The 27,500-nt window shown below is 39.0% G+C and overlaps 1 protein-coding gene and 1 long non-coding RNA gene across 2 annotated transcripts in view; both read right to left on the bottom strand.

Moving 5' to 3' along the window:
• Nucleotides 1–11,716, bottom strand: part of LOC115225105 (alpha-latrocrustotoxin-Lt1a) — a 61,655-nt gene extending 49,939 nt beyond the window's left edge. The window contains exons 1-3 of the mRNA XM_036514002.1: nucleotides 11,566–11,716; nucleotides 5,825–5,910; nucleotides 2,917–3,068 (exon numbers count right to left, since the gene is read on the bottom strand). Coding sequence (XP_036369895.1) covers nucleotides 2,917–3,068; nucleotides 5,825–5,910; nucleotides 11,566–11,572 — 245 coding nt within the window. The 5' untranslated portion in view covers nucleotides 11,573–11,716. The remainder of the gene's footprint in view (nucleotides 1–2,916; nucleotides 3,069–5,824; nucleotides 5,911–11,565) is intronic.
• Nucleotides 11,717–20,751: 9,035 nt separating this feature from the next.
• Nucleotides 20,752–27,500, bottom strand: part of LOC118768146 — a 19,926-nt gene continuing 13,177 nt past the window's right edge. Inside the window, exon 3 of the long non-coding RNA XR_005004007.1 lies at nucleotides 20,752–20,763. This is a non-coding gene — a long non-coding RNA (uncharacterized LOC118768146). The remainder of the gene's footprint in view (nucleotides 20,764–27,500) is intronic.

The raw sequence follows: 27,500 nt of genomic DNA, 5'->3' as shown, positions 1-27,500 counted from the left end.
TATATATAACACACACACACATATATATATATATACATATATATACACATATATATACATATATATACATATACACCACACACACCACACATATATATATATTATACACACACACACACATATATATATACGTATATATATATATATATATATATATATATATATATATATATTATATTATACATACATATATATATATACATATATATATATATATATATATATACATTATATATATATATATATATATATATATATACATATATATATACATATACATATATATACATATACATATATATATACATATATATATATATATATACATATATATATACATATACATATTATATACATATACATATATATATATATATATATATATTATATATATATATATATATATAAATATATATTAATTGTTATCGCCATATTAATATGGCAATCTTATAGATATAAGACTAAAAGCTGTCACTGATTAGCTCCATGAGGCCATCGCCTTAAGATAGCTATATGACACACAAACTGTGTCCATTAGAACCTTCGAACAAGGGAGGTCAGCCGCTTCACACTGCTAGTCAGACAGCTACAGACGCGTTTCAGGGTATTTGCCCCTTGTCAATGTAGCGTAGTCAACTCAGCAGGTGTCGCCACTGATCGTCTCTGTTCGAAGGTTCTATTTAGCTATTTTCGGTGGAATACATCCACTTGTTTTCAATAATAGAAATATTAAAATTACTAAGTCTCTCTAAAAGAGATTACGACAGCAATAACAATTGATTTCCAGTAATGCTGTCGTAATATCTTTTGGAGACTTAGTAATTTAATATTTCTATTATAATATATATATTATATATATATATATATAATATATATAATATATATATAACATACATGTTGGATCGTTAGCCCCTACACGCAATTTTTTTCTCCTCTTGTTTTTTCAGTGTATCTTTCTGTCGAAGAGCGTAGGCTCGAAACGTAAAAGACTTGTTTTCTTTCTATTCCTGAGCACCATACTAATACATTGTTTGTTTGTACTCCACCTGCCTTCGTCTTTTGTTTATTTTCGTAAACTTTCCCGTTATATATATATATACATATATATATACATATATATATATATATATATATATATATATATATATATACTACATACATATACACACACACACCATATATATATGTGTATAATATATTTTATATATATATATACAATATTAGATATGTACATATATACGCAAGGGTACTACGTGAGTACCTATATCGCTAATGATAGAAGTCAAAAAATACTTCTGTACCACCGATTAGTCACAAATCTATTACAGACAAGATAGAAAAAAATATTAGTGAACAATAATAATGTTGAAGTTTGAACTCTTGATGTAGTTTTGCCTCCTGATGAAGTGGTGAAAATTTTCCACAAAACAATTGTAAAGTATGCAACTTTGAAGAAATATTTCTGTTTCTTATTGCCTAATATGGATTTGTATTCTATGGATGTTGCTACTGGTGACCATGAATGTTGGAAGCACCTTCATAGTGGCAATTGTAGGATTGTAATCAGTCACACTGAGTCCTAATTCAATCATTACCTGTTGTGTTGTGGAAGAGAAAGACTCAGAAAGACATGGGGTGAAGTGGTGAGAAATGATCAGAGGAGATGACAAAACACTGGCAATTTGGTGAGCTTGAGAAGAACCACCCAGCAAAGTAAAATCCATACCCATGATCCCCCTCTTTCTCCCACAATCCACCCATGAGCACCATTACTGATTCTGCTTCCCTTCCATTCATACAACATGCCCTTGTTAAATCAGCTCCCCACATCTAGCTCCCACTCACCCATTGAAATCTTGTGAACTAATCCACCAATCCACCCTCTCTTATCCCCTACTTTATACACCACCCAGTAAGTTGGATTTACGGCCCCTGCTCCCTGTCTGTCACATCTTCACTATCTTTCCCCCATCTGTTTTCTCCATCTGAGGGAGCCATGTCCCTCTTCTAATGCAAGACACCTTCCTCTCCAGCAATACTAGCTCCCACCACCCCACCACCCCACCACCTCAACCAGTCGAGAGGTCTTTGTCTCGCAATTAATTGGTGACCTCATTGGTTCGGATGGCATGTAAAAGGCATCCAGTACACTCTGCAAAGTGGTTGGTGTTAGGAAGGTCCTCCAGCCATAGAAACCAAATCTAAGCAGACAGTAGTGTTTGGTGTTGTCTTCTGACTTGCCTGTTCCACTCAAACCCTCCTACCCATGTCAGCATGGAAAAGGAACGTTTGACGACGATGAAGATGGTGGTGGTGTGTGTGTGTGTGTGTTTGTGCAAAATTCTGGAGCATTTTTTGACTGCAGAACTTATAAAATATAACAAGAACTTCAAAACATGTTTTAATGTCCAGAGATGACCTTATGAAGCACAATTCAAAATACAATACATCTAAAAATGTATTGAGTAAGTTATAGATGGAGGTGAGAAATAACATCTGTAAGAAATTACAGATTATTTACTGTCAAAACAAGCTAGAGAATCTTTCTTGTTGTTTGTTTTAGATTTCAAATAACATTTTCTTTGGAGAAAAATTGATCGATTTCTCCAAAATCAATATTAAGAGAGGACACTGAATCACACTGCGTCAATCTTAAGGACTGCTGGATCTCAAAGAATATCTCCAAAACAAAAAGAATCTGTTTTGACAACAAATAACGAAAAATAATTTTTTGTGATTCACTGAAGAGGATTCATGGAGAAAATGAGAAAAAGATGTTATTTGGTTACTACTGTCATGTTGTTATCGTGTCACACTGCCACTATTATGGTATCTTTGGATATTCAAATAGTCTGGAATTGCAAAAAATTTCAAAACAAAAGCAGATCTGAAGATTTTAGTTAATTCAAGCCTTACCTTTTCACAGCATAATGTAATGCTGTCAGACCTTCTTTGTCACTCTTGTCCATATTGGCTCCAGATTCTATCAAGAAGGCTATGAGACTTGTGCTGCCCTGTTCACAAGCTGCCATGAGGAATGTAACACCACTTGAAGATGTTCGTTTAACCTGAAGAGAAGAAAGAGAAGACATGTGAAATATATTAAGAGAGAGAGAGAGAGAGGGAAGAGAGAGAGAGAAGAGGGAGAGAGGAGAAGGGAGAGAGAAGCGGAAAGAAGAGAGAGTAAAGAATCTGCAGGAGTGAAAAAAAGGAATATGAAAGAGAAAGAAAGATATACACATACACAGAAATGCACACACACACACATACACACAAATGCACACACACACACACACCAGTATGCACACACACACGCACGCCCACACACACATCATGTTGCAGGGGTTTTCTCAGCCAGAGTTTGCTCTTATTTAGAGTTACACTCCTCCTAGATGAGTCAGGAGACCTTGTAGACACAGGCGTGGCTGTGTGGTAAGGAGTTTGCTTTCCAACCACATGGTTCTTGGTTCAATCTCACTGTGTGGTGCTTGAATGTCTTCTTTTATAGCCCTGGGGTGACCAAAGCTTTGTGAGTGAGTCTGACAGAAAATGAAAGAGACCCATCATACATATGTATGTGAACAAGGTCATTGCAAGTACCGCCTGACTGGCCCCATGCCGGTGGCACATAAAAGTATCCACTACACTCGCGCAGCTGTAAAAACTCTGCCAGATCAAGATTGGAGCTTGGTGCAGCCATCTGGCTTCCCAGTCCTCAGTCAAATCGTCCAACCCATGCTAGCATGGAAAGCGGATGTTAAACAATGATGATGATATATATATATAGGGAGAGTTTACGAAAAAACAAAAGACGAAGACAGGTGGTGTACAAAACAAACAGATGTATTAGTATAACGCTCAGGAATAGAAAAAAGTCTTTTACGTTTCGAGCCTACGCTCTTCTACAGAAGGGGACACAGAAAAAACAAGGAGAGAAAAAGATGTGTGTAGTGGATGACGATCAATCATGGCGACTATATATATATATATATATATATATATATATATATATATACACACACACCCATATATATAAGCGCACACACACTCACACACACACATACATGTGTGTGTGTGTGTATATATATATATGTATATATATATATATATATATATATATATATATATATATACATATATACATGTATTTATATATATATGTATCCTCATTCTATATGATGATCCACATGCTTGGCTATTCTAGAAACGACTGTCAGAGTCTATGTCTATCTCTATTCACCATGTAAATGAAATGTCTTTTCCAAGAGATGCCAAAAGGTTTCCATTTCTACTTTAATCTTTATCTAGTTCTTCTTGGAGAGGTTAGTTCTAGCTGCCTCTGCTCTCAACATCACACATTCAGCTGCAGTTCAAACTGGATGTTTTGGTGACATACCAAATTGAGCATTCACTCTACATAACTATCACTTTAAGTCCCTTGATGTAAAATCCTTATATATTTTCTACTTATATATATAGTTTCTATTATGCAAAAGTGTCGTAAGTTCCACATGTTGCTTTTTCAGATATGAAGTAAAAAGTCATAAATATAGGCGTAGGAGTGGCTGTGTGGTAAGTAGCTTGCTAAACAACCACATGGTTCAGTCCCACTGCGTGGCATCTTGGGCAAGTGTCTTCTGCTATAGCCTCGGGCCGACCAAAGCCTTATGAGTAGATTTGGTAGACGGAAACTGAAAGAAGCCTGTCATATATATGTATGTGTTTGTGTGTCTGTGTTTGTCTCCCTAGCATTGCTTGACAACCGATGCTGGTGTGTTTACGTCCCTGTCACTTAGCGGTTCGGCAAAAGAGACCGATAGAATGAGTACTGGGCTTACAAAGAATAAGTCCCGGGGTCGATTTGCTCGACTAAAGGCGGTGCTCCAGCATGGCCGCAGTCAAATGACTGAAACAAGTAGAAGAGTAAAGAGTAAGAGTAAACAACCATCATCTTTGTCCCTTTGAGTATCTTTCTCTATTCAATGAGCCCCAGTTCAAGCAGTTCAAGCAGGCGTCTGATTCCTATGTGACTCCCCAGTGTTTTGGTTATGTTTGACAACTTCTGCAAAAGAAATGCTGTAGCCCTTCACATTGGTAAAACCTTTAACTGTGTATGGCAAGAGAATTTCTTGACAAAGTCACCATTTATCTATTGGGACAATCTGTCCCCCATCTCTTGGACTGAATATTTCCTGCCAGAATACTCCATTGCAGTGTGTGAGGATGGGTTTCTCTCTCACTCACATTCCATCAATTCCGGCATGCCTCATTGTCTGGTTGAACATTTATAAAAAGTGACATTGATGAGGATTAGAGGAAAGAGGTAAAGAAAGAAATGAAATATGGACAAATATATCTGGTTATTTAGGAACATTTAATATCTTTATATATAAAAGAAAGGTTGTGTGTCTGTCTACTCCGATTTAGATTCCTAACTACTCCCACATTTTGCGGTGCAGTTTAACCAAAACCGGGTATCTTATAGTCGTGATTCATATCAAGCCCTTCTGGGTATTAGCACGCATCTACGATGAGTCTACGATTTTAAAAATAATTTACCATAATTTTTTTCCATTTTAATGCATATTTTTTTTAAATAAAGGGAAGTAACTCTCTAAAAATGTCTACGATGAGTCAACGATTTAAAAAAAAATTTACTATAATTTTTTTTTCATTTTTAATGCATTTTTTGGCTATAACTCTCTAAAAATGCTTTATAGTTATTTCCTTTACAAACCCGAGCAACGCCGGGCGATACTGCTAGTTGTGTATAAAATAATAAACAAACATTTAACATTGAGGAAGCAATATAAAGTGAACTTACTTTTTGGGGGTTTTTTTTGATAAGTTGTTCGACATCTTTAAAGTCCCCATTCCGAATGTTGCTTATAATCTCATTTACATCCATGTCTTTTGAATGAAAAGGAAAGTAAAATAGTTTTAAAAAACTTATAAAATGAGGTAAAGAGCAATTTAAAGAAGACTGTGTTTCTCAAATCTCCCATGAAATGACATGAATATTAAAAACTTCAGCTTATCTCAAGAATTATTTATAGCTGAATGTTCTTCTTGACACTAATAAACCTAACAACAGTCATTGTGTTGCGTCTTTTGGTTTGCTACATTGCTCTGCTTATCAGTCTCAATGGTCACACACACACACACACACACACACACACACACACAAACACACACGCACGCACACACACACAAACACACACACAAACACTCACACACACACACACACACACACACACACACACAGAGTCACACACAAGCATGTGTGTGTGTGTTTACATTTGCTGTCTCTGACAATTTCTTAGCTTTCGGCGATTAGATTGGTATCATTTCTCCTGTTGACGAATAGACCATTGGAATAAGAGATCCCCTACTTGAGCAACAGGTAAGGGTTAAGGACATGAAGGAGATCCAGAAATAAAAAAAGGCACCAAATGTATATTCATCTAACCCATGCTAGCATGGAAAACAGACGTTAAAATGGCTACCATACATGCATATACATACATATGTACATCTATGTATATGCATATGTATACATGTGTGTGTGTGCGTGTGTGTGTGTGTGTAAAGGCGTGTGGCCTAGTGGTTAGGGTGTTGTACTCACAGTGGCTAGATTGTGGGTTCAATTCCCATACTAAGCAGTACCTTGTATTCTTGAGCAAAACATCTCATTTCACTTTGCTGCAGTCCACTCAGCTGTAAATGGATCACCCTCCAAGAGACTTGTGTTATGATTAGGGGGAGGGGACACTCACTGGCCTGCTTGAAAGATGAAATGGTGCAAAGCACATTGTGACCAGGGATGTGTAACAGCATTTGATAGTCTGGTCAACACACACGTCTATATACGCGCATACCCACACGTCTATATACACACACACACACACGCGCACACAATAAACTGTTCATACACACATCTATATACGCACATACTCTTTACTCTTTTACTTGTTTCAGTCATTTGACTGCAGCCATGCTGGAGCACCGCCTTTAATCGAGCAACTCGACTCCGGGACTTATTCTTTTGTAAGCCCAGTACTTATTCTATCAGTCTCTTTTGCCGAACTGCTAAGTAATGGGGACATAAACACACCAGCATCGGTTGTCAAGCAATGCTAGGGGGACAAACACAGACACACAAACATACACACGCATATATATATATACATATATACAACGGGCTTCTTTCAGTTTCCATCTACCAAATCCACTCACAAGGCGTTGGTCGGCCCAAGGCTATAGTAGAAGACACTTGCCCAATGTGCCATGCAGTGGGACTGAACCCGGAACCATGTGGTTGGTAAACAAGCTACTTAACACACAGCCACTCCTGCGCCTATGCACAAGAAAAAAAAGGGCTAAAGGCAAAATACAGGAAAATGTGTAAAAAAAGTTTGTAAAAAGGCAATGAGTAAAACACGTCTATATACACAAATACTTGCATGCACACACACGTCTATATATGCACATTCCTGCACACTCACACTCATCCACATGCGCACACAAAAGATTCCATATACACGTCTATATACGCACAGGGAAAATGCAGGGTGGAAGGTAGAGTACAGAAAAAATATGTGTAAAAAATATATGAGCAATAAGCCTATAAAACAATATCTCTATAAATATGTAAAAAATATATATAGATAGGTGCAGGAGTGGCTGTGTGGTAAGTAGCTTGCTAACCAACCACATGGTTCTGGGTTCAGTCCCACTGCGTGGCACCTTGGGCAAGTGTCTTCTGCTATAGCCTCGGGCCGACCAAAGCCTTGTGAGTAGATTTGGTAGACGGAAACTGAAAGAAGCCTGCTGTATATATGTATATATATATATATATATATATATATATGCATGTGTGTGTTTGTGTGTCTGTGTTTATCCCCCTAGCATTGCTTGACAACCGATGCTGGTGTGTTTACGTCCCCGTCACTTAGCGGTTCGGCAAAAGAGGCCGATAGAATAAGTACTGGGCTTACAAAAGAATAAGTCCCAGGGTCGATTTGCTCGACTAAAGGCGGTGCTCCAGCATGGCCACAGTCAAATGACTGAAACAAGTAAAAGAGTAAAAGAGTAAAGATATATATATATATAAATATAAAGAAATATAAGTATAAAGTATAGAGAGATAAAAGGCTTGTACGTGGACGCGCGTGCATGCGAGTATGTGTGTATATAGACGTGTTTTAGTCTTTGTCGTTTTTACACATTTTCCTGTATTTTGCCTCTAGCCCTGGTTTTTCTTGTGCATGTGCATATATAGATGCGTGTATGAATCTTTTAGTGCACGCGCATATGTGCAAGCGTGTATGGTGGTATGTATATAGGCGGTGAGCTAGCAGAAACATTAGCACGCCGGGCGAAATGCTTACCGGTATTTCGTCTGCCGTTACGTTCTGAGTTCAAATTCTGCCGAGGTCAACTTTGCCTTTCATCCTTTCGGGGTTGATAAATTAAGTACCAGTTACGCACTGGGGTCGATGTAATCGACTTAATCCGTTTGTCTGTCCTTGTTTGTCCCCTCTGTGTTTGACCCCTTGTGGGTAATAAAGAAATAGGTATGTATATATTTTTGGCGAATGTGTGGGTGAGTATGTGTGTGTTTCAAGTGAGGGTGGATGAGTGTATACTTATAGGCGCATGCACGTGGGGGTGCACGCGCGTATGTGTAGGTATGGACATGCACGCTTATGCGCTTACCATGGACATTTTTACTCCATTACTTTTACTCCCTCCCCTCAGTGGTCATTCTAATCGCTCTTTAGTCTTTATAACGGTCAATCACACAATAATTTGCCTTTGTTTAACGGTCATTTTCATAGCATTTTTTTGATGACCGGATAAATGAAGAGATGGTGGCGTGGGTTTCTGCCCCGACATCCGAAACTCAGACTTTTATCAAGGCTACCAAATAATTGTCACATATTATATTTACAGATAAATTCCTCTATTTACTTAATATCAAGTTCTCTTTCATTCTTTTGTTGTTTTCCATTTCTATCAATATTTATATACTCTTTTACTTGTTTCAGTCATTTTGACTGCGGCCATGCTGGAGCACCACCTTTAGTCGAGCAAATCGACCCCGGGACTTATTCTTTGTAAGCCCAGTACTTATTCTATCGGTCTCTTATGCCGAACCGCTAGGTTTCGGGGACGTAAACACACCAGCATCGGTTGTCAAGCAATGCTAGGGGAACAAACAGAGACATGCAAACACACACACATATATATATATACATATATACGACAGGCTTCTTTCAGTTTCCATCTACCAAATCCACTCACAAGGCATTGGTCGGCCCGGGGCTATAGCAGAAGACACTTGCCCAAGATGCCACGCAGCGGGACTGAACCCGGAACCATGTGGTTGGTTAGCAAGCTACTTACCACACAGCCACTCCTGCGCCTATATATATATATATAATTTAATAAGGGTAGAAATTGATATTAATCAATTAAAACCAGTGGCCTAGCATATTAAAAAAATCCGAAGATTGAAATATTTTTACATACAAAATTTAAAGGACTGACCACTAAAAGTGGACGGTCAACATGCTAGATATAGATGTCAAATCGCTATTTTCCACAAAGAATATGTTCTCAAATAAAAAAACTCAGCACAAACCAAATTTGTACTAAAGATGTATTATATATTTATATGTATATAACATATATGTATATATATATATATATATATATATATATATATACACACAAAATTTAAAGGACTGACCACTAAAAGTGGACGGTCAACATGCTAGATATAGACGTCAAAATCGCTATTTTCCACAATTTGGTTTGTGCTGAGTTTTTGATTTGAGAACATATTCTTTGTGGAAAATAGCGATTTGACATCTATATCTAGCATGTTGACCGTCCACTTTTAGTGGTCAGTCCTTTAAATTTTGTATATATATATATATATATAACGGGAAGCTTTATGAAAATAGACAAAAGATGAAGGCAGGTGGAATACAAACAAACAATTGTATTAGTATGGCGCTCAGGAATATAAATTAAATATATAATACATCTTTTGTACATATATTATATGTATGTATATATATGTATATATATATATATATATATAATATATATATATATATATATATTATAATTCTGAAATACAAAACGTTTGTTTGTCTGGTTTTGGCATTGAGAATGGGTTAAAGGCCACTAGATCCCGCCAGACGCAATGTGGACGTAATATACCTTGACTTTGCAAAAGCTTTTGATAAAGTTAATCATGATATGATATGCCACAAAATACGCAATCTTGGCAAAGCTGGAAAACTTGGAGAATGATTACATGACTTTCTCAAAGACAGAAGTCAAGCAGTGGTAGCCAGTGGTACTACCTCAACGGAACCACAAATAGTGAGTGGTGTTCCACAGGGCACTGTTTTAGGGCCAGTCACCGATTTTCATAGTGGCCCTCTCAGATATGCTCTCAGCTGCCTGGATATCCTTGCTAGCTATGGAGACGACATGTAAGTCTTGCAGAAAATACAGAACCCCAGCAATATTGCATGCCTGCAGCAGGAGTTGGATGCAATTTACAGATGTGCTGAGGACAATAATATGCAGTTTAATGCTGGAAAATTTCAAGCCCTGCACTACCAGCACCCAAAATTGAACGGAAAACATTCAGGGTATACTGGCCCAGTGGGGGATAACAATCTCGTGTGTGAACTGGGTACCGACATAAGTGATGATATTGATGATACCACTTCCCAAGTGCACTTTAACAAGATGACGACAAAGTGCAGATGGCTGGCTGGCTGGATCCTGAGAACCTTCAGAACCAGAGAGAAAGAAACCATGATGGTCCGCTGGAGGACATTCATCCTCAGCTGCCTGGACTACTGCTTATAACAATGGTCACCCCACAGTGTAAACTTAACAGTGGACCTTGAAGCAATCCAGCGAACCTGCAAAAAGAAGATCGTCTTATTGCAACAGCTCAGCCACTGGGGAAGGCTGAATCAGGTAAGACTCTACTCCCTAGAGTGAAGGTGGGGAGGATATGCAGTAATATACATCTGGAAGATCCTGGAAAGGATTGTACCAAATTTTGGCTTTGAAAGCTACGCAAACGCCAGAACGGGTCACCACTGCAAAGCGCCAAAGATCTCAACACTGTCGTCATATTTCAGGACCAGTTACTGCAACATCGTGGGTTTTAAATGCCCACAGCATTTTAATACTCTCCCATAGAGCATGAGGGACCTACACAAAATGGATGCGTTTTCAACAGAAAACTGGACCTCTTCCTGTTGAGAATCGTGGATGAACCTGCCTTGTGGCAGGAGGCACAAATAAGGGCAATGACATCAAACTCCCTTATTCACCAAATACCACATATCAGAGGAAGTTCTCAATAATAACAGTGTGCCCCAGTATGGCCACAGCTTTGAGTAGTAAAGGATAAAATATTATATAAATAAATATATATATATATATATATATATATATATATATATATATATATATATATATTATATATATATGACAAGATTTAAGGCAAGAAAATCTTTTCTTTACCTTGCATCAGAAGTTTTCAGTTGGATAAGTTTGAGTTTTAAAGTTTTCACCTGAGTAAGTTTTTTTTCGAGGTTTGCAGTTGGAGATATCGAACCTCAAGTTCTCTCGATGGAATGAATAAATTGATTTTAAATTCCTAGTTTTATAGTTGTAATAATCAGGAGGTACGTTGTCTCACTCAATAAGGCTATTCATTGTGTTTTTCGTGGAAATTTATTTATCTATACATTCTATTTCCTTTTATTACGTGGATTCAATATAATCCCACTCCTTAACTGACATGAATTTCTGTAACCTTGAATGTTGTTTACAATTTATCTTTTCAAAGTGTAATTCAATTCATTTAGTATGACGTAAGCTTTTCAAAATTGTTTGAAAAACTATGTGCATGTATGTATATTTTTAATCTGACCAGACAGAAGTTTAAAACGAAGGTTTTTACTTCACTCATTAGGGAACTTTTATTTGCTGACATTTGCGATGTTGTCAGTCATTCTGAAACAGGTCTGCAATCTCTTTTGACTTGGCTTGTGATGATTTTCGCTTGACCATCAACTTGATAAAAACAGTTGTAATGCATCAACCTGTGTGTGTGATGCTGTTTGTAACCCCACTAAAATTTTTGTTAAGGGTAAGTTACTTGAAGTTGTCGATTCGTTCATCTACCTTGAAGGCCCTGTTCAAAATGATGGAAATCTTGATACACAAATACAGCTCTGAATTCAAAGGGTAGCAAAAGCATTTGGTGGCTTGGAGTCACGTGTTTGGTGCCAGTGTCATATAAATAAGATTACAAATCTGGCTCTTCACAAATCATTTGTCTTACAATCCCCGTTGTATTCCTGTGAAACTTGGACTTGTTATGAAAGGCCTCATAGAATAAGTACTGGGCTTACAAAGAATAAGTCCTGGGATCGATTTGTTCGACTAAAGGCGGTGCTCCAGCATGGCCGCAGTAAAATGACTGAAACAAGTAAAAGAGTAAAAGAGAGTAAAAGAGTATATATACATATTATACATATATATAATCATATATATACATATATATATATATATATATATATAATTTCAACAATTGAGGGTAAAGTTAATTAATTATTAATCAATTTCACCAAGTATTCAGTATGTAAAGGGACCATTTTAGGCGAATTCAAAATATTACATTATATATAAGGGCTTAGTAAAATAAATTACTTTGCCACATACTGAACTCATTAGAAATAGCAGCTAAAGAAATTTCTTTAGCTATTTCTAATACTTAAAGAAGATCTCTCTCAGATAGTGAGAGAGATCTTCTTTAAGTATTAGAAATAGCTAAAGAAATTTCTTTAGCTGCTGTTTCTAATGAGTTCAGTATGTGGCAAAGTAATTTATTTTACTAAGCCCTATATATAATGTAATATATATATTATATATGTATATATATATATATAATAATATATATACATATATACATACTTATACATATAATAATCATATATATATATATATAATATATATATATATATAATATATATACATACTTATACATATATATAATAATATATATATACATATATATATATATATATATATATATATAACATACATATATATATATATATATATACATATACAAATATGTATATGTACATATATATAATAATATATATACATATATACATACATATACATATACATAATCATATATATATATACATACATATATATATATATATATACACACATATACAAATATGTATATGTACATATATATAATAATATATATACATATATACACACACACATATATATATGTATATGTACCCACACACATATATACATATATATATATATATATATATACATGTATATAAGTATTATACACACTCCCTCACCTGTATGTTTGGGTCTGCCTTTGTTAAAATCATAGTCCTGTATTTTTCAGTTGTTGCGCTGTTATTTCTCTCTGTCTAATTGCTCCCCCCACCTGTCTCTCCCTCTTTGTCTCTCCCACTCATTTTTCATATTTAAGTCACCTTGTCGCTTTACATAGAAAGTTAAATATTTAGAGCAAAACAATTTAGATTTCTATTGAATAAAGAATATGTGTCGAATTTGTAAGATTTGTTCAACCACGCCCGAGCTGGAGCCTGTCAGATCATAAAACATATATATACTCATACACCCCACATCACATATTTGTGTATGTATGTGTGTGTATATATATATATATATATATATATTATATATATGCATCTTCATCATCATCATCATCATCATTTAGCGTCCGTTTTCCATGCTAGCATGGGTTGGACGGTTTAACTGGGGTCTGTGAAGCCGGAAGGCTTCATCAGGCCCAGTCAGATTTGGCAGTGTTTCTACGGCTGGATGCCCTTCCTAACGCCAACCACTCCGCGAGTGTAGTGGGTGTTTTTTACGTGCCACCTGCACAGGTGCCAGACAGAGCTTGCACAACGGCCACGAACGGATGGTGCTTTTACGTGTCACCGGCACGGGGCCAGCCGAGGCTGGCAACGAACACGAGCGGATGGTGCTTTTACGTGCCACCGACACGGGGCCAGACAGAGCTGGCAAACGGCCACGAATGGACGGTGCTTTTACGTGTCACCGGCACGGGGGCCAGCCGAGGCTGGCAACGAACACGAGCGGATGGTGCTTTTACGTGTCACCGGCACGGGGCCAGACAGAGCTGGCAAACGGCCACGAACGGACGGTGCTTTTACGTATCATCGACACGGGTGCCAGACGAGGCTGGCAGCGGACACGGATATATGATTTGATTTTGATTGTTCTCACTGGTCTTGCCGGGTCTTCTCACGCACAGCATACTTCCACAGGTCTCGGTCTCTGGTCATTTCCTTGGTGAGACCTAGAGTTCGAAGGTCATGCTTCACCACCTCGACCCAGGTTTTCCTGGGTCTATATATATATATATATATATACATATGTACATATATATATATATATGTACATATATATATATATACATATACATATATACATATATATATATACATATATACATATATATATATATATACATACCACCACTATGCAAGACCACCACAGTCAACAGACACGGGATGGCCTCCCCTAACGCCTGCACAGCCGTCACCCCAATACTTTTACTAAATATTGGGGCCTGTTGCATCAAAATAGAAACAAAATTTCTTTCCTGAGAGATCTTACTGCATGCAATCAAGCCCTATGCATAGCACTTGTGGAAACTCACCTCAACCTTGATATAGAGGACGCAGAAGTACACATACCAAACTATGCCATACTGCGAACAGACAGAAGGGAAAGGAGCCATGGTGGAGTGGCTGTATACATCCGAGATGACCTCACACCCCAGGTCTTGATGACATACTCAAATTCGGTATGTGACACTTTAATTGTATACATAAGACAACATAATATAGTCATATGCAATACATATTGCCCACCGGATGCCCCAAATCACATAGGCAAGTTTGAAGATTGCCTCACAAGAATTAAAGAAATCCTCATGAATCTGGAACACCACGTGACCATATTTCTTATGGGTGATTTCAACTTCCCCAACGTCAAATGGCCCGAAGGTCACATACTCTCAGGAATGAATCATTGCAAGCAAGTACAGGTGGAGTCCCTGCTCAACCTCACCAATGCCTTATTCATGGAGCAAGTTGTACTCAAGCCAACTAGGGCGAATAACATTCTGGATCTCTGCTTCACAAACAATATGGACATCATTCATGATGTGAAAGTGACACCGACATCAGTTTCGGATCACAACATAATAGAGCCGTCTATGTTTGGGCCGAAAGTGACCAGAGACATACAGCCTAAAGGAAGCACCCGAAATCTCTCCAATCTGAACTTCCACAAAGCAGATTGGAAATCGATCCAAAAAGAGATCCTCAGAGAGGACTGGCCGGAATGTCTCTCCACACCAGACATTGACATGAAACTAGAATGTTTCATGTCTTCTGTGCAAGCCATATGCCAGAAATATGTCCCAGAGCACAAGGCCAAAACAAATAGGAGCAAATCGTCTCAACCAACATCCCAAAAGTAGCGAAACGTCCCGCCTAAAAACAACACTGATGGAGATCGAAAAAAGGTTGCAACAATCCTATGTGAGGGAGAAAGCAGACAAAGAAGCCTGGGTTATAAAAAACATTAAATCAAACCCAAAGGCCTTCTTTCATTACGCGAAAGAAACAGTCTCAGTGCACTACAAGATAGGACCCCTCCTCCAAAAGGATGGCTCCCTCACAGACAGTCCAACTATGATCAGTGAGATGCTGAATGACCAGTTCAAAAGTGTCTCTACCACCCCGTTGGAACAGAGACAAGTGAACGAACCAGTGGACTTCTTTGCCGCCTCACCTATAACCAGCAAGGCGGTTACAATAGAATGTATTGACATTAGCGAAAAAGATGTCCTACTAGCCATAGATGAAGTGGACACAAACTCAGCTGCTGGTCCAGACGGTTTCCCAGCCATCCTCCTCAAAGCGTGTAAGCATGCCCTGGCAAAACCCCTCAAGATTCTCTTCCAGAGCTTTCTTGCGAATGGCAAACTGCCAAGCAAGCTGAAGGAGGGAATAATATGCCCAATACATAAAGGGGGAAGTAGAGCAGATTCCAAAAACTATAGGCCTATCTCTCTGACTTCACACATCAGCAAAGTCATGGAAAGGATAGTCAGAAAGAAACTAATCGCATTCCTTGAGGAAAATAACTTGCTGAGTAATACCCAGCATGGTTTTCGACCAGGTAGGAGCTGCCTGACCCAGCTCTTACAGCATTATTACTGGGTGTTGAGGCTGTTACTCAACAAATCAAATGTGGACGTAATCTACCTTGATTTTGCAAAAGCTTTTGACAAGGTGGATCATGGTATGATATGCCACGAACTACGTGACCTCGGCATAGCTGGAAAACTTGGAGTGTGGTTGCATGTCTTTCTGAAAGATAGGAGTCAGGCAGTAGTGGTTAATGGAGCCACCTCTATGAACACACAAATAGTGAGCGGTGTTCCACAGGGCACTGTCTTGGGACCACTGCTTTTTATAGTGGCCCTCTCAGATATGCCCTCAAATGCCGGGATAGCCACTCTGGCCAGCTATGCAGACGATACGAAAGTCTCGCAGAAAATACAGAACCCCAGCGATGTTGCACACCTGCAGCAGGAGTTGGACTCAATCTACAGATGGGCTGAGGATAATAATATGCAGTTTAATGCTGAAAAATTGCAGGCCCTGCACTACCAGCATCCAAAACTGAATATTAAACTTACAGGATACACCGGTCCATAGGGAATTTCAATCCCAGAGCCTAAGTCTGTGAGGGTCCCGGGTATCGACATGAGTGATGATACCTCTTTCCAAGTGCACATTACCAGGATGGCGACAAAGTGCAGACGACTGGCTGGGTGGATCCTAAGAACATTCAGAACCAGAGATAAGGAAACCATGATGGTCCTCTGGCGGACATTCGTCCTCAGTCGCCTGGATTACTGCTCACAGCTATGGTCACCCACCAGTGTAAAATTAACAGCGGACCTTGAAGCAATCCAGAAAAGATTCACAAAGAAGATCGTCTCTTTGCAACAGCTAAACTACTGGGAAAGGTTGAAACAGCTAAGACTCTACTCCCTGGAAAGAAGACGGGAGAGGTATGCAGTAATATATGTCTGGAAGATCCTGGAAGGAATTGTGCCAAATTTTGGCATTGTAAGCTACACCAACTCTAGAACGGGACGACACTGCATATATATATATATATATATATATATATATACACAAACTAACGAGGAAACCGAAACGAATAAAACACCCTCTGAAATATACGAGAACCTTGGAAATCTATGCGATACAATGAAGACATTCTTTACAAACTTTACGAAACAAGAGCAACAAAAAGAAGGACCACATGGGAAGAACCTAATAACTTCAACATTACAAATAAAGAACCAAGTCCTTCCCCAATGGAGAATACTACAGCGAAACAGAAAATTCGCTTTTTGGAAATGGATACAAAATCAGAATAAAGCAGAGATTTACCAAAAGTGGCTTGACTCAACACCCCTAATCATACCCCGCAAATTACAAATAAAACCCATCTTGGAAGAACCAGAAGAACAAAGAAGACTTAGAGAAAAAATGTCATTAGAAAAAATGAAGATGGAAATAGAACTACTTAAACTGAGAGCTAAGACGAATGAAGAAAAAGTAAAAACCATAGATGAGGAAATCAACGAAGAAGTCATCAAACTAATAGACGACATCAATACTGAAACATTACTAGCACTATGGAAAGAAGAATGTGAAAAAGAGGAACTTAAGTCCCTCCAACGATGGGAAAAGAGCGCCATCTGGTTCTTGGATTATGAAACCAACTTCAAAAATGAACACATATCCAACAACCCCTTCATAAAATTAAGTAAAACAAAACCAAATACCAACAGAACGGAACAACCATCAAGAAATCCAAACACACTCTACACCAGAAAAATACATTTAAAACGCACCCCACACTACCTACACCAACCCCAAAACACTTACAGGGGCCCACCACACCATTTCGAGAACCAAAGGGCTACAACATACAATTCTATGAAATACAATCCACATAACCAAACTAAAACTCCACCACCAAACATCTACCCTAGGAACCAACCATACAAACCTAACAAACAACAAATACACTACGGAAGAAACAACTACCAACACAATATACCTGATAAACTAAGACGGAACACGAGGTACAAAAGCACACTACAAAACAGAGCACCACAAACTCACTCTGAAAATTATAACAACAGGAGACAGATAAACAGTATTTTTGAAGATAACTACACCAACCATTTTTTAGACCAAACACACAGGAACAGAGACACACGATGGCAAAGGACAAACAAAAGAAACCTCAGGTAATTAAAATAATCAATCTCTCAAACAAAGAACTTACACCTAACGAAATAAGCATACTCTCCAATAACAATTAAGGAGGCAGATAAGGGCAACACGGTAGTATTAATGAATACAAACGATTATAAAAATTCAGTGCTATCCCTATTAAGAAATGAAACGTATTATGAAAGGGCCCAACAGTATAATCAGCCAAAAATAATGTAGAACCTCAGGACATTAATCAACACATACCGAGAAGGACTCACGGACAAGGAGTATGAATACATCACTAACTTCAAGTGCAAATCAAGTTTGTTCTACGGTATCCCTAAAGTCCACAAAAGCCAAATAATTAGTGAAACATGCAAAGCATCTACCGATATACTCATCAAAATCCCTTCACCAAATGACCTTAAACTCAGACCGATAATAGCAGGCCCAGCATGTGAAACTCACCGCCTCAGCAATTTCTTAGACACACTTCTTAAACCTTTCCTAAAGCACATCAAAAGCTACGTAAGAGACGATATAGACATGCTTAACCACCTCCCTAAAACAGTCAATGAGAAAACCCTTCTAGTATCCTTCGACGTAATTAACCTTTATTCAAACATCCCTCACACCCTAGGAATAGAAGCGATCACTTTCTGGCTAAATAACTACTCATTTGAACTCCCAACTCGCATAAATAAAGAACTTATAATAGAAGGACTTAGATTTATTTTAGAAAACAATTACTTTATTTTTGACAATAATTTCTACAGACAAAGATCGGGAACAGCGATGGGCATGCGTACTGCGCCTTCTTTTGCCAACCTAGTGATGGGATACCTCGAAAAAATACTCTATCAGATAACACTCGAGAAATATGGAAACACCTTCTCCACCTATATCCAGAACAACTGGAAAAGATACCTCGACAACTGCTTTATCCTCTGGGATAAAAGTATAGAGAAACTTGAGGAATTTAAAATACTATTAAATGGAATAAATGATAATATACAATTCACGATGGATCATAACGAAGAGGAATTACCATTTTTAGACATCCTCATTAAGAAAGCCGGCAACAAAATAGAGACATATCTATTATAAACCGACAGACTCCAAACAGTACCTACGCTTTGATTCATGCCACCCACGACACACTAAAATAAATGTCCCTTTTTGTTTAGCTAGAAGGATCTGCACAAACACCCGACACACACGTCTCCAGGAACTAAGAACTACACTCATAAATAGAAATTATCCACAGCCCCTAATAGACAGTGCAATCCAACGGGCACTTAAATTAAGTATAGAAGACCTGAGACAAACAAAACCAAAAAAGAAAGAAAAATTAAAAACCCTTCCCTACATCTCTACACACAACCCACTTAACAATGAGGCCTTCAGCACCATACTACAAAGCACAGCACTACTAAAGGGAGACCCAAAGATGAACCAGATCTTCGAAACACACACCATCATTAAAAGTAAACGGCAACCAAAATCCTTGAAAAGGATTTTAACCCAAGCTAAACTGCACTCAACATCAACCACAAAACCAGCAGTTAGAAAATGTGGAAGGCCCAACTGCGGAATCTGTGTCATCTTGGTAGAAGGTTCAGAATTTATACTAGAACAAGGCCATCAGTTCACCATTAGAACAAACTTCACTTGTGCATCAGAAAACTTAATTTACGTCTTAACATGCGCAGGCTGCAATAGGCCATACAAAAAATAGCTTACGTAACAGGATGGCGGTGCATAAATCCCAAATTAGAAACCCTGAATACCGGAAAATACCGGTCAGCGGACACATAGATAGATGTGCTACAAATGAAAATCCGAAATTTACTACTTACCCACTTTACAAATTCAATGACAGCGTAACCTTCACCCAACGCCAAAATAAAGAACTTTATTTCATCAAAAAATTTAGACCAAGTTTGAACACCCTGGGCCAGGAATATTAAAACAAAATATTGGTCTTCCGAAAAGGAAAAATGAAATTCTACCACAATTACAATTTCTCAGATCTTTAAACAGTCACTCCCACTTGCAGTGGTATGTTTTAGGGAAAAATGAATTTATAAATAAAAATTTTTTTTGTGCGAGCAGATCTGATTTTGATTCGTTAAAAAATTGATGACGTTTTTCTTCCGTGGTCAAGCTTGTCGTTCTACTTGGTTGGTTTCCTTACAGGATACAGTTGGGGGTCTTTACCTTGTATTCGTTGAAGTTTGGTTTTGATTGGTTTGGAATTATGTGACGTCAGTGAACAGTGCCAGTGAACCCATCACTTTTGCTGCTACGATCAACAGCCCTCTACCACTAACCCCAACCACCACCAAGGTTGCCAAAATTACGACCAACTACTACGACCATCAATCACTACTGTTGCTACCATTGGAACACAAGGTAACAAAAAAGCGGATCCTTTCAATACCAGCAAGAAACAATAATGGACTTCTTCAATACACTCAACAGGAATATAGCGATTATACTAACTACCGACAAAACACCACCACATGGATTCTATTGAGAACAGTAAGAAACGATTATGAACTTTTCAATTTTCACTTTGTATAATATTTTTGATAAGGTTTGTTTTTTCAAGAACATGGATTCTATTGAGACCAGTTAGAAACGATTATGAACTTCTCCATGACACTTTTAATAATATTTTTGATAATGTTCGTTTTTTCAAGAACCGAAACAAGTAAAATTCATAAGAAAATTAAAATTTATCTAATATAGTGGCGTTTTCAAACTTCCTTTTTACAAATATATACCTATTCGTATACGATCTACTCTTATTATAAATATATATATATAGTGTTATGGTTCGGCTAGTGCAGTATTTCTTGACCCACTTTGTGGGAGTGGCGCCTGCAAGTCTGGAGTAAAAGGCTACAGCCCTTTGTTTACTGGAAGAGTAATGGCTTTTGGAGGGACCTTTGGCCTTGTGCCGGTCGATTAGGGGTCAGAGAGATGTGAGGGCCGAGGAAGATAGAGTAAGGAAGAATCTAGTGACAGTGAGGGAAAGGAAGAAGAAAGAGTGAGATAGACAGAGTAAGGGATCTGAGAGCAGACAGAGAGGATGACAGTGACAGCGTCGATAAAGATAGGGACATAGGACCAGGCGGGATAGAGAGAGTATAAGTGCTAAGAGACAGATGGAGGGTAGTGATAGAGGGACACAGTCGGATTTTGGTCGTCAAGGCGGGCGGTTGGGATGCAAGAGCTTGGCAAGTTGGAGTTAGCGGCACAGAGAGAGATATATACAGAAGAATAGGCGGCTGTTAGAGAGGAACTACAATATGGGACACTGGCTATTCTAGTAGGAACTAAAGGTATTTAATTATGTATTGATACGTGTTACGATGTAAAGAGACTGTAAAAGAAAAAAAGAGAAAGAAGAAAGAGAGAGAAAAAGAAGGACTCTGATGTAGTCGTTAAAGACTTTGAACTGTAACGTGAATTGTTGTGATGCGAACATTGTATAATGAACATTGAACTGTTAGGCCTGTAATGTCCTTTGAACTGTATATGACTTGATGTGTTTTGAAATAGAACTGTGTCTTCGGACGTGTATTCTTTAATTGCTGTTGTTATTGAACTTGTTGTGTCGTTACCGGACGGTTATATTGTATCTGCAAGTTTAAATGCTTTGATCTGTGGTATACCTGTATGATGTATTGATTTGTTGTTTCCTTTAAATGCTTTTAAATGTACCTGATTGTATCTGATGTTGTAACTATTGATTGTCATATAAACTAGTTGTTAAATGTAAGCCAGTTGTGCCTTGCCTCTTTGTGTCTCTCTCGGTTGCCTCTGTGCTGCTGCTGCTGTTGTTGTTGTATCTCTCTCTCTCCTCTCTCCGACGAGTTTCCGTAGCGGAAATATTCGCTGCATCGAACGGGCCGGGTGTGAGGGATTCCGTAACAGTTCGAATCGGAGATCCCCACCTTCGTAACAATATATATATATATATATATATATATATAATATTGTATATATATATATATATATATATTGTATATATATATATATATATAATATATATATATATATATAATATATATATATATATATATATTGATATATATATATATATAATATATATATATACATTGTGTGAAGGTGCATGGCTCAGTGGTTAGAGCATCGAGCTTACGATCGTGAGGTTATGAGTTTGACTCCCGGAGCAGGCAGTGTTTGCGTTCTTGAGCAAGACCCTTTATTTCACATTGCTACAGGTAAGTCAGCTGTAGAAATGAGTTGCGACATCACTGGTGCCAAGCTGTATCGACCCCTTTGCCTTTCCCTTGGAAATACATCAGTAGTGTGGGGAGTGGAGGCTGGTTTGCATGGGCGACTGCTGGCCTTCCATAAAACAACCTTACCTGGATTTGTACATCAGATCTGCTCGCAGAAAAAAATTTTTTCTTTATAAATTCATTTTTCCCTAAAACATACCACTGCAAGCGGGAGTGACTGTTTAAAGATCTGAGAAATTGTAATTCCGCAATTGTAATTGTGGTAGAATTTCATTTTTCCTTTTCGGAAGACCAATATATATATATTTAAAATTTATAAGTTGAAATTATTTAAATAATTTTTAAATTTTTAACTTTAATTTAAATATTTTAATTTGGAATTTTATATTTTTTATATTTTATATTTTATATTTTTTTAATTAATGTTATTTCTATGTATTGGCTTATGATTTTCACTGTTTGATTTGCCTCATTGTGGTTATATCACTAATTTAATATGATATATATATATATATATGTATAAATATATATATGAAAGTCTCGCAGAAAATACAGAACCCCAGCGATGTTGCACACCTGCAGCAGGAGTTGGACTCAATCTACAGATGGGCTGAGGATAATAATATGCAGTTTAATGCTGAAAAATTCCAGGCCCTGCACTACCAGCATCCAAAACTGAATATTAAACTTACAGGATACACCGGTCCATAGAGAATTTCAATCCCAGAGCCTAAGTCTGTGAGGTACTTGGGTATCGACATGAGTGATGATACCTCTTTCCAAGTGCACATTACCAGGGTGGCGACAAAGTTTAGACAACTGGCTGGGTGGATCCTAAGAACATTCAGAACCAGAGATAAGGAAACCATGATGGTCCTCTGGTGGACATTCGTCCTCAGTCGCCTGGATTACTGCTCACAGCTATGGTCACCCACCAGTGTAAAATTAACAGCGGACCTTGAAGCAATCCAGAGAAGATTCATAAAGAAGATCGTCTCTTTGCAACAGCTCAGCTACTGGGAAAGGTTGAAACAGCTAGGACTCTACTCCCTGGAGAGAAGACGGGAGAGGTATGCAGTAATATATGTCTGGAAGATCCTGGAAGGAATTGTGCCAAATTTTGGCATTGTAAGCTACACCAATGCTAGAACGGGACGACACTGCATAGTGCCAAAGATCCCATCACACTTCAGGACCAGCTTCTGCAACAGCCTGGGTTTCAAGGGCCCACAGCTTTTTAATATTCTCCCAAAGAGTCTGAGCAACTTGCACAAAGTAGATGTAGTGATTTTTAAATCAAAGCTGGACATCTTCCTGTCAAGAGTCCCAGATGAACCTACCTCACGGCAAGAGGTGCAAATGAGAGTAGCTGTATCAAACTCCATTCTTCACCAAGTGCCACATATTAGACGAGGTTCGTCGTAATAACAGTGTAGCACAAAACGGTGGAGCATCAGCATGGCCGCAGCTCTGAGCTGAAACTAGAAAAAAAATATATATATATATCATCATCATCATCATCATCATCATTTAGCGTCCGTTTTCCATGCTAGCATGGGTTGGACGGGTCAACTGGGGTCTGTGAAGCTGGAAGTCTTCGTCAGGCCCAGTCAGATCTGGCAGTGTTTCTACGGCTGGATGCCTTTCCTAACGCCAACCACTCCGCGAGTGTAGTGGGTGTTTTTTACGTGCCACCTGCACAGGTGCCAGACAGCTGGCGAACGGCCACGAACGGATGGTGCTTTTACGTGTCACCGGCACGGGGTCAGGTGATGCTGGCTACGTGCCACCGACACGGGGCCAGACAGAGCTGGCAAACGGCCACGAACGGACGGTGCCTTTACGTGTCACCGGCACGGGGGCCAGCCGAGGCTGGCAACGGACACGAACGGATGGTGCTTTCACGTGCCACCGACACGGTTGCCAGACAGAGCAGGAAAACGGCCACGAACGGACGGTGCTTTTACGTGTCACCGGCACGGGGGCCAGCCGAGGCTGGCAACGGACACGAACGGATGGTGCTTTCACGTGCCACCAACACGGTTGCCAGACAGAGCTGGCAAACGGCCACGAACGGACGGTGCTTTTACGTGTCACCGGCACAGGGCCAGGCGATGCTGGCAACGGACACGAACGGATGGTGCTTTTACGTGCCACCGACACGGTTGCCAGACAGAGCTGGCAAACGGACACGAACGGATGGTGCTTTTACGTGCCACCGACACGGAGCCAGACAGAGCTGGCCCCATACATATACAAATATGTATATGTACATATATATAATAATATATATAGATATATACAAGCATATACATATATATAATCATATATATATATACATATATATATATATACACACATATACAAATATGTATATGTACATATATAAATATGTATATGTACATATATATAATAATATATATACATATATACATACATATACATATATATAATCATATATATATATACATACATATATATATACATATATATATATACATACATATATATACATATATATATATACAAGACAGTGTGTGAGAGAGAATCGTGACGTGATAGGAGAGAAATGTGTTCGCAAGGATGACGGATCACTTGCGCTAAATGAGGATGCAAAGAGAGAGGTTTGAAGACACCACTATGAAAGGTTGCTGAATGAGGAAAATGAATGGGATAAAGAGAGTCTGCTGAATGTCGACCCAACAGAGGGACCAGCAATCCGAGTTGACAGTTCCTTAGTATTTAAGGCAATTACAAGCATGAAAACAGGGAAAGCCCCAGGCCCATCAGGAATTACTGCAGAGATACTCAAAATATCAGGTACTGTCGGCTATAGCCTACTCATCCGTATAGTTAACCAGGTGATACACGAAGGAGTCATACCCAATGACTGGTGTAGCAGCATAATAGTCAACTGCTACAAAGGTAAAGGTGACGCCCTAGATACAAATAACTACAGGGGTATCAAGCTGCTGGATCAGATAATGAAGGTTACGGAGAGGGTTATAGCCCAACTAATTAGAGAGAGAGTTAGCTTAGATCAGATGCAGTTTGGGTTCGTGCCAGGGAAAAGTACTACTGATGCTATATTCCTGGTAAGACAGCTGCAGGAGAAATACCTAGCCAAAGATAAGCCCCTGTACCTGGCTTTTGTTGACATGGAGAAAGCCTTCGACAGGGTCCCCCGATCCCTTATCTGGTGGTCAATGAGGAAACTAGGGATAGATGAATGGTTAGTGAGAGCTGTGCGAGCCATGTACAGAGACGCTGCTAGTAAGGTGAGGGTTGGCAACGAGTACAGTGAAGAATTCCGGGTAGAGGTTGGGGTCCACCAAGGTTCAGTCCTCAGTCCCCTCCTATTTATCATAGTCCTTCAGGCAATAACGAAGGAATTCAAGACAGGATGCCCCTGGGAGCTCCTCTACGCTGATGACCTTGCTCTAATTGCTGAGTCACTATCAGATCTGGAGGAGAAGTTTCAGGTGTGGAAGCAAGGTCTAGAATTGAAGGGCCTCAGAATCAACCTAGCCAAAACCAAAGTCCTAATAAGTAGGAAGGTAGACCAATCACAAACGACTTCAGGTAGATGGCCCTGCTTGATCTGTAAAAAAGATGTAGGTAGAAACTCTATAAGGTGCACCAAGTGTAAGCTATGGACACATAAGAGGTGCAGCAATGTCATAGGAAGGCTAACTAGGAAAATAGTTTTTGTCTGTGGCAGATGCTCAGGAGCAATAAACACTGAAAATGTGCAGAGACCAACTTCTACCACGTTCCAGGGAGACAAACTAGAAGTAGTTGATAGCTTCCGCTACCTAGGTGACCAAGTCAGTAGCGGGGGTGGGGGTGTAGAAAGTGTAACTGCTAGAGTAAGAATAGCCTGGGCAAAGTTTAGAGAGCTCTTACCTCTGCTGGTGACAAAAAGCCTCTCGCTCAGAGTAAAAGGCAGACTGTATGATGCATGTGTACGTACAGCCATGCTACATGGTAGTGAAACATGGACCGTGACTGCTGAGGATATGCGTAAGCTCACAAGAAATGAAGCCAGTATGCTCCGATAGATGTGTAATGTCAGTGTTCATAATCGACAGAGTGTAAGTACCTTGAGAGAAAAGTTGGACCAAAGAAGCATCAGTTGCGGTGTGCAAGAGAGACGTTTGCGCTGGTATGGTCATGTGACGAGAATGGCTGAAGATAGTTGTGTGCAAAAGTGCTACACCCTAGCAGTTGAGGGAACCTGTGGAAGAGGTAGACCCAAGAAAACCTGGGACGAGGTGGTGAAGCACGACCTTCGCACTTTAGGTCTCACCAAGGAAATGACTAGAGACTGAGACCTATGGAAGTATGCTGCGCGTGAGAAGACCCGGCAAGACTAGTGAGACCATAACCCGTGGCCTCTACCTGGTATGTAGCCAGTCGACTTATACATACCTTTCCTTCTTGGGACACAAAACTCCACTTGTGAAGACCCGTTGAGGCAAGTGAAAATCAAAATCAAAATCAAATCAAACCAAATCAATTAAGATATCAGAAAGCAGAACCAAAATCGAAGTCGATCAACATCAATGGAAATTGCAGCTGTGATACCAGTGCCGGTGACAAGTAAGCAAACCATCCAATCGTGGCCGTTGCCAGCTCCGCCCCGACTGGCGCGTAAAATCACCAACCGTTCGTGTCCGTTGCCAGACTCACCTGGCCCCGGTGCCGGTGGCACGGAAAAGCACCGTCTGTTCGTGGTCGTTTGCCAGCTCTGTCTGGCTCCTGT

Source organism: Octopus sinensis, linkage group LG27, assembly GCF_006345805.1.
Source record: "Octopus sinensis linkage group LG27, ASM634580v1, whole genome shotgun sequence".
Classification (NCBI taxonomy): Eukaryota; Metazoa; Mollusca; class Cephalopoda; order Octopoda; family Octopodidae; genus Octopus; species Octopus sinensis.
This window is presented reverse-complemented; position numbering and strand designations above follow the sequence as displayed.